The 13,577-nt window shown below is 39.8% G+C and overlaps 1 protein-coding gene across 1 annotated transcript in view; it reads left to right on the top strand.

Annotated features, from left to right (window-relative positions):
• The window catches only part of GPC3 (glypican 3), a 451,757-nt gene that overhangs the window by 287,182 nt on the left and 150,998 nt on the right, over positions 1 to 13,577 (top strand). Inside the window, exon 4 of the mRNA XM_040266185.1 lies at positions 6,826 to 6,959. Coding sequence (XP_040122119.1) covers positions 6,826 to 6,959 — 134 coding nt within the window. The remainder of the gene's footprint in view (positions 1 to 6,825; positions 6,960 to 13,577) is intronic.

Here is a 13,577-nt window from a genome sequence, read left to right as displayed (position 1 = left end):
AGTATGAAAAGGCAAAATAATAGGATACTGAAAGGGGAACTCCCAGGTCAGTAGGTGCCCCATATGCTACTGGAGATCAGTGGAGAAATAACTCCAGAAAGAATGAAGGGATGGAGCCAAAGCAAAAATATACCCAGTTGTGGATGTAACTGGTGATAGAAGCAAGGCCTGATACTGTAAAGAGCAATATTGCGTAGGAACCTGGAATGTCAGGTCCATGAATCAAGGCAAACTGGAAGTGGTCAAATAGGAGATGGCAAGAGCGAACACTGACATTCTAGGAATCAGCGAACTAAAATGGACTGGAATGGGTGAATTTAGCTCAGATGACCATTATATCTACTACTGCGGGCAGGGATCCCTTAGAAGAAATGGAATAGTCCTCATGGTCAAAAAGAGAGTCTGAAATGCAGTACTTGGATGCAATCTCAAAAACGACAGAATGATCTCTGTTCGTCTCCAAGGCAAACCATTCAATATCACAGTAATCCAAGTCTATGCCCCAACCAGAAACTGAAGTTGAATGGTTCTATGAAGACCTCCAAGACCTTTTAGAACTAATACCCCCAAAAGATGTCCTTTTCATTAGAGGGGACTGGAATGCAAAAGTAGGAAGTCAAGAAACACCAGAGGTAACAGGCAAATTTGGCCTTGGAATATGGAATGAAGCAGGGCAAAGACTAATAGAGTTTTGCCAAGAAAATGCACTGGTCATAGCAAACACCCTCTTCCAACAATACAAGAGAAGACTCTACACATGGATATCACCAGATAGTCAACACGAAAATCAGATTGATTATATTCTCTGCAGCCAAAGATGGAGAAGCTCTATACAGTCAACAAAAACAAGACCAGGAGCTGACTGTGGCTCAGATCATGAATTCCTTATTACCAGACTCAGACTCAAATTGAAGAAAGTAGGGAAAACCACTAGACCATTCAGGTATGACCAAAATCAAATCCCTTATGATTATACAGTGGAAGTGAGAAATAGATTTAAGGGACTAGATCTAATAGAGTGCCTGATAAACTATGGAATGAGGTTCGTGACATTGTACAAGAGACTGGGATCAAGACCATCCCCATGGAAAAGAAATGCAAAAAAGCAAAATGGCTGTCTGGAGAGGCCTTACAAAAAGCTGTGACTAGAAGAGAAGCAAAAAGCAAAGGATAGAAGGGAAGGTATAAGCATCTGAATGCAGAGTTCCAGAGAATAGCAAGAAGAGATTAAGAAAACCTTCCTCAGTGATCAGTGAAAAGAAATAGAGGAAAACAACAGAATGGGAAAGACTAGAGATCTCTTTAAGAAAATTAAAGATACCAAGGGAATATTTCATGCAAAGATGGGCTCGATAAAGGACAGAAATGGTCTGGACCTAACAGAAGCAGAAGATATAAAGAAGAGGTGGCAAGAATACACAGAAGAACTGTACAAAAAAGATCTTCATGACCCAGATAATCACGATGGTGTGATCACTCACCTAGAGCCAGACATCCTGGAATGTGAAGTCAAGTGGGCCTTAGAAAGCATCACTACAAACAAAGCTAGTAGAGGTGATGGCATTCCAGTTGAGCTATTTCAAATCCTGAAAGATGATGCTGTGAAAGTGATGCACTCAATATGCCAGCAAATTTGGAAACCTCAGCAGTGGCCACAGGACTGGAAACGGTCAGTTTTCATTCCAATCCCAAAGAAAGGCAAGGCCACAGAATGCTCAAACTACCGCACAATTCCACTCATCTCACAAGCTAGGAAAGTAATGCTCAAAATTCTCCAAGCCAGGCTCCAGCAATACGTCAACCATGAACTTCCTGATGTTCAAGCTGGTTTTAGAAAAGGCAGAGGAACCAGGGAGCAAATTGCCAACATCTGCTGGATCATGGAAAAAGCAAGAGAGTTCCAGAAAAACATCTATTTCTGCTTTATTGACTATGCCAAAGCCTTTGACTATGTGGATCACAATAAACTGTGGCCAATTCTTAAAGAGATGGGAATACCAGACCACTTGACCTGCCTCTTGAGAAATCTGTATGCAGATCAGGAAGCAACAGTTAGAACTGGACATGGAACAACAGACTGGTTCCAAATAGGAAAAGGAGTACGTCAAGGCTGTATATTGTCACCCTGCTTATTTAACTTCTATGCAGAGTACCTCATGAGAAACGCTGGGCTGGAAGAAGCACAAGCTGGAATCAAGATTGCTGGAAGAAATATCAATAACCTCAGATATGCAGATGACACCACCCTTATGGCAGAAAGTGAAGAGGAACTAAAAAGCCTCTTGATGAAAGTGAAAGTGGAGAGTGAAAAAGTTGGCTTAAAGCCCAACATTCAGAAAATGAAGATCATGACATCTGGTCCCATCACTTCATGGGAAATAGATGGGAAAACAGTGGAAACAGTGTCAGACTTTATTTTTCTGGTCTCCAAAATCACTGCAGATGGTGATTGCAGCCATGAAATTAAAAGACGCTTACTCCTTGGAGGAAAAGTTATGACCAACCTAGATAGCATATTCAAAAGCAGAGACATTTATTTGCCAACAAAGGTCCATCGAGTCAAGCCTATGGTTTTTCCAGTGGTGATGTCTGGATGTGAGAGTTGGACTATGAAGAAAGCTGAGCGCCGAAGAATTGATGCTTTTGAAGTGTGGTGTTGGAGAAGACTCTTGAGAGTCCCTTGGACTGCAAGATCCAACCAGTCCATTGTGAAGGAGATCAGCCCTGGAATTTCTTTGGAAGGAATGATGCTAAAGCTGAAACTCCAGTAGTTTGGCCACCTCATGTGAAGAGTTGACTCATTGGAAAAGACTCTGATGCTGGGAGGGATTGGGGGCAGGAGGAGAAGGGGGCGACAGAGGATGAGATGGCTGGATGGCATCACTGACTAGATGGACGTGAGTCTGAGTGAACTCTGGGAGTTGGTGATGGACAGGGAGGCCTGGCGTGCTGCGGTTCGGTTCATGGCGTCGCAGAGTCGGACACGACTGAGTGACTGAACTAAACTGAACTGAACTGAAGAGGTTTTCTGTGAAGCACCAGGCTGGAGAGAGATATTATGTTACAAATGCAAGGCATTGGTGTTGTTGAGAAGCTTACAACATAAACTCTCTTTCTCTGTTCAGCCATCTGGAGGGAAGGATCATGTCTGAGTTTTTTTGTCACCTGAGAGTTCCTAGAACCAACAATAAGTGGGAGCCTGAGAGTGAATTTAATCAGTTCAGTATCTGCATTTCTTGACATGTCGATTATGGGGTGTATGTGTGAATTGCATCAAACCCAAATGCTTGGCATAGTTTCAAAATCTTTGGTGAAGTACTCTACTGGGAAAGGAACCCCCACCTTTTCAAAGGAGCCCAGAATAAAATATGGCACTTCAAATACCACATCTTCCTCTTTCGAGACTAGAGGTACAGGTGGTTTGAAACTATGGGAGGTCAAAAGGAAGTCCTTCTCTCAGTGACAGGTAGAAGTGGGGTTGTAGGCCACACTTCCTGATGTCCAGTCTACTGGGCTCTTACAAATACCTTGCTGGGCCCAGCATTGTATTTTCTTCATGTATATGCAAAGCCAGTGCTTCTGACTCTGGTTAGAGGGAAAGATCACGTCTGAGTTTTTCGTCACCCGAGATTTCCTAGAAACAACAATGACCTACTGTCCTGGATACACTGAGAGGCCCTGGCTTCTTCTAACACTTTGGATCTTATAACACTTCAGAGCACTATTGCTTTCCCTGCCACAGGTTCTGGCACATACATAAAGGCACCATTAGGAATCACAGTTCATGGAGAACAAAAGGTTTTTTATTCCTGGTCTACTGATAGAGACACCTTCGTATCCAATAAATTCACTCCAGCTAAGTAGATTTAAAGGTAGTGATATCCTTGACTAGGTACATTAGTCAGTGAAAAGAAATTGGACTGCACTTTTTATATAAGAGTCTAAAACTCCTGGGCAGGATACTGATTTCTCAAATGACACTTGTGAGGCTGACTTCTTTAGCAAGTGCAGCTATAGAGTAAGAGCCAGGTCTCTCAGCATAGCCTGAGGTTTCCCAAGTAGGAAGCTGAAAGAACCTCTTTAATGTGAATACCACATTCTTTGTAAATTATGTTTTCTTTTTATGTCTACTTCTCAAAATAAGCTCATAATATTCACCTACAGCTCACACAGTGTGGAGGAGAAAGATGTGGAGAGAAGGGCCCAAAGGGGGGTCTACATTTGACAAATGCTTTGTATATGAGAAGAATTTGCTTCATGGTAGATTTGTGGAAGAAAATACAGCCTGTCTGATAAGATGTGGCAGATTTCAGATGGGGCAGTAGGGGTGTTGGCAGGATACCATTGTTTGCCCCTTACCCCACACAGAGCCTTGGGAAGTCGGCTTGATAATGCCACATTGGGTGGCTTGGGAAGAAAGGTCAGACTGCAGGCTTGCTACATTCTCATTTGTTCTTAACCTTCCTACTTTTGCTTCAGCTGGCCCCCTTTCCAGTAGATTTGGAGGGACTCAAAACTTTAAAGTCTTGCTGGGGTCCAATTAGTATTCACTGATACAAAGGGCAGACTTTCAATGGCAAGGGAGATTTCGCAGCTGTGGGTTGCAAGTAGGCAAGTTACCGTGCAAGATGTGTGAAAGATTTTTACTTTGGTGCTGGATTTGAAACAGGTGTCGATGAAGAAAGTGTGTCCTGTGCTCCTGAATGTGCTGATTAGAATACTTGGATCTCTGTGAAATAAACTCTAACATTGATATGTATTCACAGAGTCAAAAATAGATATTTATGGAAGGAAAATCAAGATTTTGTTCCGTGAACATTCATCTGCAGTTTAACAAAGAAATGCCTATGTGTCTAAGGACATAATTTTATGATGCGCAGTCTGCCCTCAGTTATTTGTAGCTGCATTATGTAAGTTATTAGAACTTAACTCCCCAATGCACCCAGGCAGCCCCTACCTAAAGTACCCTACCAGACTGCCACTAAATGGGGCGAATTCAGAGAATACAGACTCTTCATTTGAAGTTAATTAGCCCAAGTCAAATGGCATTACATAAACACATCTGAAAAATTCAGTATCATACATTCCAAAGCCAAATGGAATGTTTTAAAACGTCTGCAACTTTTGTTTTATTCTCATTAAGATAAACTATTGAGAAGAGGTAGTCTGAATATCATACTATATATAGGCACTGTCTTTCATAAATGGAGCTGATATTACTACTGATTCTAAAATTTTTATACTTCAAAAATTCATTTATATATGGATAACTTTCCAAAACTATACCAGCTACATGCTATTTGTCCCTTTATTAAGAGATTGATAACTTAGTGAATATGATCAGGACCATCTTCAGAAATCCAAAAGCTGGGATTAGCACTCAGAGCCCATGGCCTCTAGGTGGAATGGTATGCCAGATCAGATACTAGGATTTTCCTTCATTTCACTTCAATTATGTCTTTACTAAATGCCTAACAGTGTGTACAATCCAGTGTGAATTCTATGGAGGTATAAAAGTTGACAAAGATATAACCTTTGTCTTCATGAGGTATCTCTAGTATTTTTCCTAAAGTATACGATCTATATTTAAACCTTGTCTATGTTTTTGAGAACTGGGAATTCTTTCTTATCCCCCAAAACATAGAATGTAAGCAACTGGAAACCAAGCATCGTCTTCTTGGAAGGCGATGTTGCATCAGCTTTGAAGTCAGACATGTGGGTTCCAAGTCAGACAGGTAATCCACTGCCTGTTTGTCTCAGGCAAGTCACATACCTCTCTGAGCCTCAATTTCCTCAGCTATAAAATGGGAAGTCTGAATCTGATTATGAATTGAAAAGCCCTTTGCCTTATTAAAGTGGTGGTGCTAGTGGTAAAGAACCTACCTGCCAATGCAAGAGATGTAAAGAGATGTAGGTTCAATCCCTGGGTCAGGAAGATCCCCTGGAGAAGGAAACGATACCCCACTCCAGTATTCTTGCCTGGAGAATCCCCTGGACAGAGGAGCCTCATGGGCTCCAGTCCCTAGGGTTGCAAAGATCTGGACACAACTGAAGCGACTTAACACACAGTGAGTTGCCTTATTAAAATAACACACAAGGAAACGAAGCATAGCATCTGGCACAGAGGGAAACATATGTTAATATTCATACTTACTTATATAGAAGTTTATTCAGGCTTTTGACTGAAAGTGAACAAATAACAAATCTGCAAATATTTTCACCAAATAAATCATTTAGATTTGAGATAAGAAAGCGGATGCCATTTTTATCATTGCTGAGTGTAATAGAGCTAAGCTTTAAATTCTAATGCTGTACACCTGAAATTTATATAATTTTAAAAAGAGCTAGCAAAATGCTCAGAAGAATCAGATCACTTTGTGTGCAGGAGGTTGCTCCTCTATTAACAGACTACTCTGTACATCTCCCACACACCTCTTCACTTCCTACACCAAACCTTCCTAAACTTGGCAGTTTCCATTTGTGAACTTCCTAGGGATAAACATCAAGTGCCATTGAAAGGTATCAGTAGCATAAGTCCTGTGTAGAGGGTCCTTTCTAACGTGTACTTCACTATAGAAATAAGGCATTTTCATCTTAGGAAATCTGTGAATAGACTGTGCTCAAAGTGCCCCCGCCAGTCTTCAGCCTTCCTTTCCACAGATGGTTCTTTGCCTTAAAAGCGTATCACCTTTTTTGACTCCAGTAATAGCTTCGTTCTGCTCTTTAAAAAGAAATTGGGGAAGAAATTGAAGTGCTTTTCAGAATTTGTTTCTACTATCATATCTGTGAAAGTATCATATAATTATATTGCATTTCTTTTTTCAGATTGGCAAGTTATGTGCCCATTCTCAACAACGTCAATATAGATCTGCTTATTATCCTGAAGATCTATTTATTGACAAGAAGGTATTAAAAGTTGCTCGTGTAGAACGTGAAGAAACCTTATCCAGCCGAAGAAGGTGAGAGGGTTTTTTTTTTTTTTTCCTTCTCTATTTCAGCATACAATTAGCAATTGTGTTTTAAGGTCAAAAACCACTTGAGTGAAGCTTCTTAAATACATGTTATTTAGTTCTTCTGAGTAGAGTATTCAATTAATTAAATTCTATCCTCTGTTAATGTTAAAAGAAAAAAAGATATTGTATTATATCCAAGCCATATTTAAATGTAAATTTACCATATGTAAATATCCAGTACAGCAACACAGAGTGGAATAGATTTCTCAAGATCTTTATTGATTAAACAAAACCTTTTTTATTTATGATCTGGTCTCACAATTCCATGGCTTGGTTTGTGTCTTTTCCAATTACTGACATTGAGTCTGGGGTGAGTTCACCCAAGAGAAACTGGCAAGACACTCTGATGTGTACACACCTATGGTGTGCACTCTGCACACTCTTTTAAGAATGATAAAATGAAGGATTTGGTTTCAGTTCCTTAAGACAGCAGTTGAGGGACCAAATTAAAGCTTCTTATTCTCTTCATTCCTCCCTCCCCCAACCAGATACCCTGCTTCCCTATTCTAGTTTCATGCTTACCTATAAAGGGTAAAAACTGGATTGGGAAGTTCAGTGCAAATCTTGAAGAATTGATTTCCCCAAAAAGACTGCACCAGTAGCCAACCCTGCCACTGGCTTAGGAATAGCTAGACATGAGTTTAGCCTTGTGATGACTTTGAAAGGATTGGGAGAGGTTGGCCTAGAGATGGAAAATTAAGAGATGAAATAAGTAACAGTCTCAGATTTGGACTAAATTATTTTCTTTCATACCCATTTACTACAGGAGATTTTGAAATGGCAACTCTTAAGCATATATGATACAGTTTAGAGTGAGAGAGGGCAGTAAGGCCACTTGAGAGACAGTCCTCCAAAGCATTTCAGGAAGTCCATTTTCTTTGTTGACTTCCAACCTAATACATTTCTAGTTTCCCTAGAGCAGCAGTTTTGAAGTGTGATTTGAGAACTCAGGGAGTCCCAGAAACTCAGAGGTGTGTAAGATCTTCCTTTTACTAACTACATATCTGTGTGAAGCTGGTTTTTATTCATACACTTCAACCAAAATAATATATGACAACACATTAAATACAGAAGCCAGTGCCGAAATTTAGCTGTCTCCTGTTCAGCCAGGCAGCGAAGATATTTTGCAAAAACACAAAAGCTTTACTGCTTTTCACACTTTTTTCGTTAAAATGTTATTTATACTAACATATCAAGACTCATTGTTGTTGGTTTAAAATTAATAATAAATTAAAATTTTTTTCCTGAGTTTTAATTTCTAAAACAGTAAATGTCACTAAATATATATCATGTAAACAAAAGCTCTTCGGGGTCCTCAGTAATTCTTAAGAAACTTTTGGGTTGCATTGGTTATCTAGGGCTATATAAAAAGTGACAACAAAACATAGTTAATTAAAACAACAAACACTTATTATCTCCCAGTTTCCGTCAGGACTTTGAGAGCAGCTTAGTTGGGTGCTCCTTAGTCTCAAAGAAATTTCGGTCAAGGTGTTACCTGGAGCTGCAGTCCACTGACAGGTGATGGGAAGCAGGAGGGTCCACCTCCAAGGGGACTCATTTACACGTGGAACAAATTAGTTGATTGGAAGGAGGCCTCCGTTTTTTACCACACGGACCTTTTGAGTGTCCTTACAACATGGCTGCTGACTTCCCCAGAATAAGCGAGCCATGGAATAGAGCAAGGAGAAAGCCGCAATGTTTCTTACAACCTAATCTCAGAAGTGATATACTGTCATTTCTGACGTATTTGATTTGTTAACAACAAGTAACCAGTTCTAGTCCACATTCAAGGGGAGGGAAATTGACCTCCACCTCTTGAATAGAAGAGTGTCAAAGATTTTGTGGACACATTTTTTATTTTGGCGGTGCCACAAGGCATGCAGGATCTTAGTTCCCTGACCAGGGATCAAACCTGAGCTCCCTGCAGTGGAAGTGTGGAGTCCTAATCACTGGACCACTGACAAAGTCCTTGGACGTACTTAAAACCATCTCAGGGGTCCTGGCACCAGAGTACTCTGAGAACCATTTCCACATAGCAAAGGGGTTCTTTGGGAAATTTTTGTCTTTCTGGGAAGACAAAATTAAGGCATTTCTCAAGGCCCTTTTTAGCTTCTGTCTGTCCTGTGTCCGTTGTTCTCCATTGCTTTCACTCTGCCCAAACCACCTGAGAAATTAACATTACTTGTTGATCTTTAACTAGCGGAAATCTCTTGCATATTGCACTGAAATTAGGAATTTATATAATATTATGTATTATTTATAAATAATACATAAAATGAAACAGAAATTGTAATGTTTGTTTCTGTTATATTTATTTTTATTTACAGCGTAATATAAATTAAATATGTAGCAGTGTGTATATGTGTGTGTGTGTGTGTGTGCATGTATGTGTATATATATATTTTTTGTTGTTGCTGCTGTTGTTCAGTTCAGCAGAAATTTGGGAAACACCTATTATGTGCCAGAATGTATACTGGGCACTGAAAGTCAAAACACAGTCTCTGCTCTCCCAAGTCAGTCTAATGTGGAAATAGACTTAAGTACACATAACTTCAAACCAGTTTTATAAGTGCAAAAGAATGTGCAGAGTCTATGGAGGCAGCCAACAGGGGAGGAGAGAGCTCTGCCCAGGTAGAGTGGAGGCTTCATGGGAGATGTGGTATATTAATGTGTAACAGAATCACATGTAAAGCTTTTTCAAAATAGCACACTATTCCAGTCACATTTTGAGTTTACCCTGTCAACCTAAACACACTTATAAGTAAATAGGAGGTTTATTAAGATCCTGCTGCCTTCCATCTTGGGCTCTGTAAGATCTATTCCCTTTTGCCTTGTTGGGAAGAGCTCTATGGGTGTTGATTCCTCCAGGGAAAAGAAAAAAATTGGTAAATGAGTTCCTGGCTGAGCACCCAGATTTGGCACTTTGTTTAGACTCATTTTTGAATTTGTTGCTAACCCCCAAAGAAAAGAAAAGGTAGTGAGAAAAATGGCAAAACCTGTAGACTTGAGTAAGTTGCAGTCAGGTAGGACTCCTTGGGTGTTGGAAACATGAACCCACCCCATAATGCTTCTCATCTTTTTTGCAAACTGAAGCAAAACTGAGATGGAGCCCTTCTTTCTGAATTCTCTGCCAGAATAAGAAAACAAAACAACAGGAGAGTATCTGATTTCATTTAACTCTCTCAAATAGGCATTGTAAACCCTCTTAGGGAGAGTGGAGAATTGAAGGTTAAGATGCTCTCTTGCTAAATGCACTGCCCCCTGCAATCTGATGTTATTAGGAGGGCTTGTTTGGGCAGAGTGGTAGTACCTTTGTAAATTTCTCTGTATGTTCTGCACAGCATTTCACACTGTCCAAAAAATATATGTGCCTCCAGCACCCCTCATACCCATGCTCCAGGGCCATCCTCTGATAATTGGAAAGGAACGCTATTGTAGCTTTCAGTTTGTGGAGGTTGTAAGCAAGCTGTCTGAATCTGATTATGAGTTGAAAAGCTCCATTGCCTTATTAAAATAAAAACACACAAAGAAATGCAGGATTCCTTTGGTAGCATTCAGAAATCATCTGTTTGTTTTGTCTGCCCCCAACTGGGTAGTTTGCAACACACAACTAATCTTAGAAATTGCTTAGTTCAATTTAAAGTCAATTTGATAACTCAACTGGTGGTCTAAGTATGGGACTCAGCAATCCTTGGAGATACAAATATTGAAAATATCTGTCATCATATTTCAGCCGGTGAGAATAAGACAAGATGTACAAGTAGGACAATCAGAATAGAAGAAATTATATTTTCACAGCCCTTTCCAACTCGAACCTTTTCAGCACATCTCAGATGTCAGTCTGTCCCTCCTTTGCTTTCACCACTTCCCCTATGATACTACCTACCTTGTCATTTGCATATCCCCCCAAAGTTTGGTATTTTATGACATGAGCACTATCTTTCCCTTTTCCAAACACAAAATCTGTAGTTGAATATAGTTCATTCAGCATCTACATACCAAGCTTCTGGCCCAACTGCTAACCTGTGAGAAAGTCACACGGTCCCTCTACCCTCATGAAATTACATCTATATATTCCAGCCTTCCTTGTCCTCTACTCCCCCTCCTCCGTTTCCTCTCTGACTTGGTCTAAAGGGGCAATGGATTAGGTGACACTAGTAAATGACCTAGAAAGGAAAGAACAAAAGCTGATCTCAGCTCCCTGGTCCAAAATCAATGCTTACTCCCACTGCCTCTCAGATTGCTGCTCTGGTTTGGCCGGGCAGCTTTGTAAGCTCAGTGGTGCCTTCCACCCTCTGAACAAAACAACAAAACATGTCCTGAATGAATCAATGAGTTTCAGGTCTGGTACAAGTCATTCTGCCCTAAATAGAACTCTGCTGCTTTCAACATTTGTCAACACCGTCTATGTTAGTGTAAGGATTAGGCTCTGATAAATAGGAGGAGCTCCTAGCCTAGTTAGGGAGACAGAGACACACAATTTTGATACATTGATGGGTGAGTACCAAAACAGAGCTATGTAGAAAAGAATGGCAGCATCATAGATGGGAAAGTTAGCAGCTCTCTTGTGAAAAGGTAACTCTTAAAATGGGCCTTGAAGGAAGAACAGAAATTCTACAAATGAAAGAAAGAAAAGAGTGTTTTCCAGGCAAAGGGAACAGTATGAGAAAAAGTCTGGGCTAGTCTTTGGAATGGTAGAAAATGATAGTTTAGGGTCAGACTGTGAAAGGTTCTCTGCAGCAGAATTAAGCACGATTCTACATCATTCTAATGGTAATTATTTTAGTTTACGTGCTTTTTTGTGTTTTCAATTTTTTTGAGCTCATATTATTTTATATTAAGGAAAAAAATCCTAATGATAAAGGAGAAGAGTTCAAGATCTGCAGTTGGGGATGAAAGGCTGTTTTTACTTGCAGTGGTTTCCAATTAGTGCTGCTTTGATGCCTGGCCCAAACAAATCATTGCAAGAAAGGCAAGGGAATCCCCTCCCCCGAGACCCCAGGGAAGATCACGTGTGCCCAGCTGCAATATTTCCAAATAGTTCGTGCATGCAAAGGGGCCCTCTCCTTTAGTTCCACATTTAACACGTTGAAGAGACTCTTTTTCCTGTGTAGACTCCTGTGAGCAAGCATTGGGTTTGTCCCAAGCGAGAGCCTACAGCTCCACTATTTATATGTCAAATGATATGTTTGACATGTATGATTAAAATAAAGTGGAATTGGAATCAAAGAACATTCCCTTCGATTAAATTGTTTTTTTCCATTCCAGGCAACTAATTGTCCAAACTTTTTTCTTTTTTTTAACCAGAGACAATTCAGTTGAGCAGACTGCCTTATTTCATGAGTGGAGATTTTTTCATTGTCTGTCGTGTGCTACTAGCTCAAAGAAAAGAAATCTGAACTGAGTCACACATGGGTAATTAATATGTCAATTTAGTTTTAGGTATCTTTCTTTAAAGAAATCAAATATTCAACTCATCTCCTTCTAAACTTATTAGTATAAGCAGGGAGACAGAAAGTTATTTAAGAAAAGATAAAAGTAAAATCTACTTAGTTCCCATACCAGAACAAATGTAGGAAGGAGTGATAAAGAAGAGGAGAAAGAGATGCCCAGTAAACCCAGGAGGCAGTAAACTGCTCCTGTCCTACTCTGCTACTTTGGGGGCTGTGGTGTCATCAACTCTCCATCAGTTTAGAAAGTTTTCTATCCTGAAAAATATAACATCTGGCTTTCTTTTAAAAAATCCAAGTTTTTGGAAACCAAGATTTATTTTCTCAGTCTTTTGGAACCAAAAGGCTGTATGTATGTAGGGACTCGAAGTATTGGCCAGTTTTCCAGATGCGCTAGAGCCCTGCTCCTTGTTCTCATCGAGCAGCTACTGCCTCATCCCGCAGGTCCTGGGGGTTACTTGAGAACAAGCATTTATTTCATTATTTTGGTGTTCTTTGTATACCAAACCCACCCTGGATTCTCGGTGGATTCTAATGGGGGTAATATACACTGAGAACCAAAAAGAACTCAGTGAATAGCCTATGAAGAATAGGTTTTAGAGAAATAAAAGTAAAACTTTTCTGGAGAGGAAAGTCTAGAAAGGAAATATATCCAAATATTAACAGTGATTATCTCTGGCTGGTAGGACTATAAATAAGAGATTTTTTTTCCCTTCTACATTTATATGTTCTATAATATTAGCAATGATTATCTCTGGCTGGTAGGACTATAAATAAGAGGGTTTTTTCCTTTCTGCATTTCTATATTCTATAAATTCTCAATAGTGAACATATATTTCTTTTATAATGAGAAAAAAGCAGCAGACTTCATTTTCTAAAATGGAAGAAATAGATTTTAACCAGTCTTTGCAACTCTTACAAATTTCTTTTCTCATGCCTTACCCTTATCTTTTTAAGTCCGTCCAAACTGGCTCTTTCCCAGCTCTCCTGACTGTCTCGTTCCACTATTTCAAGGAGTATCTCTCTCTTGTAGACAAGCCCTCTCTTTCTCTAAGACATATTTCACCTTGTAGCTTTTCTGGAGTTATGTCTCAATAACAGCTTTATTGAAATA

This window comes from Oryx dammah, unplaced genomic scaffold, assembly GCF_014754425.2.
Source record: "Oryx dammah isolate SB20612 unplaced genomic scaffold, SCBI_Odam_1.1 HiC_scaffold_23, whole genome shotgun sequence".
NCBI classification, from domain to species: domain Eukaryota; kingdom Metazoa; phylum Chordata; class Mammalia; order Artiodactyla; family Bovidae; genus Oryx; species Oryx dammah.
This window is presented reverse-complemented; position numbering and strand designations above follow the sequence as displayed.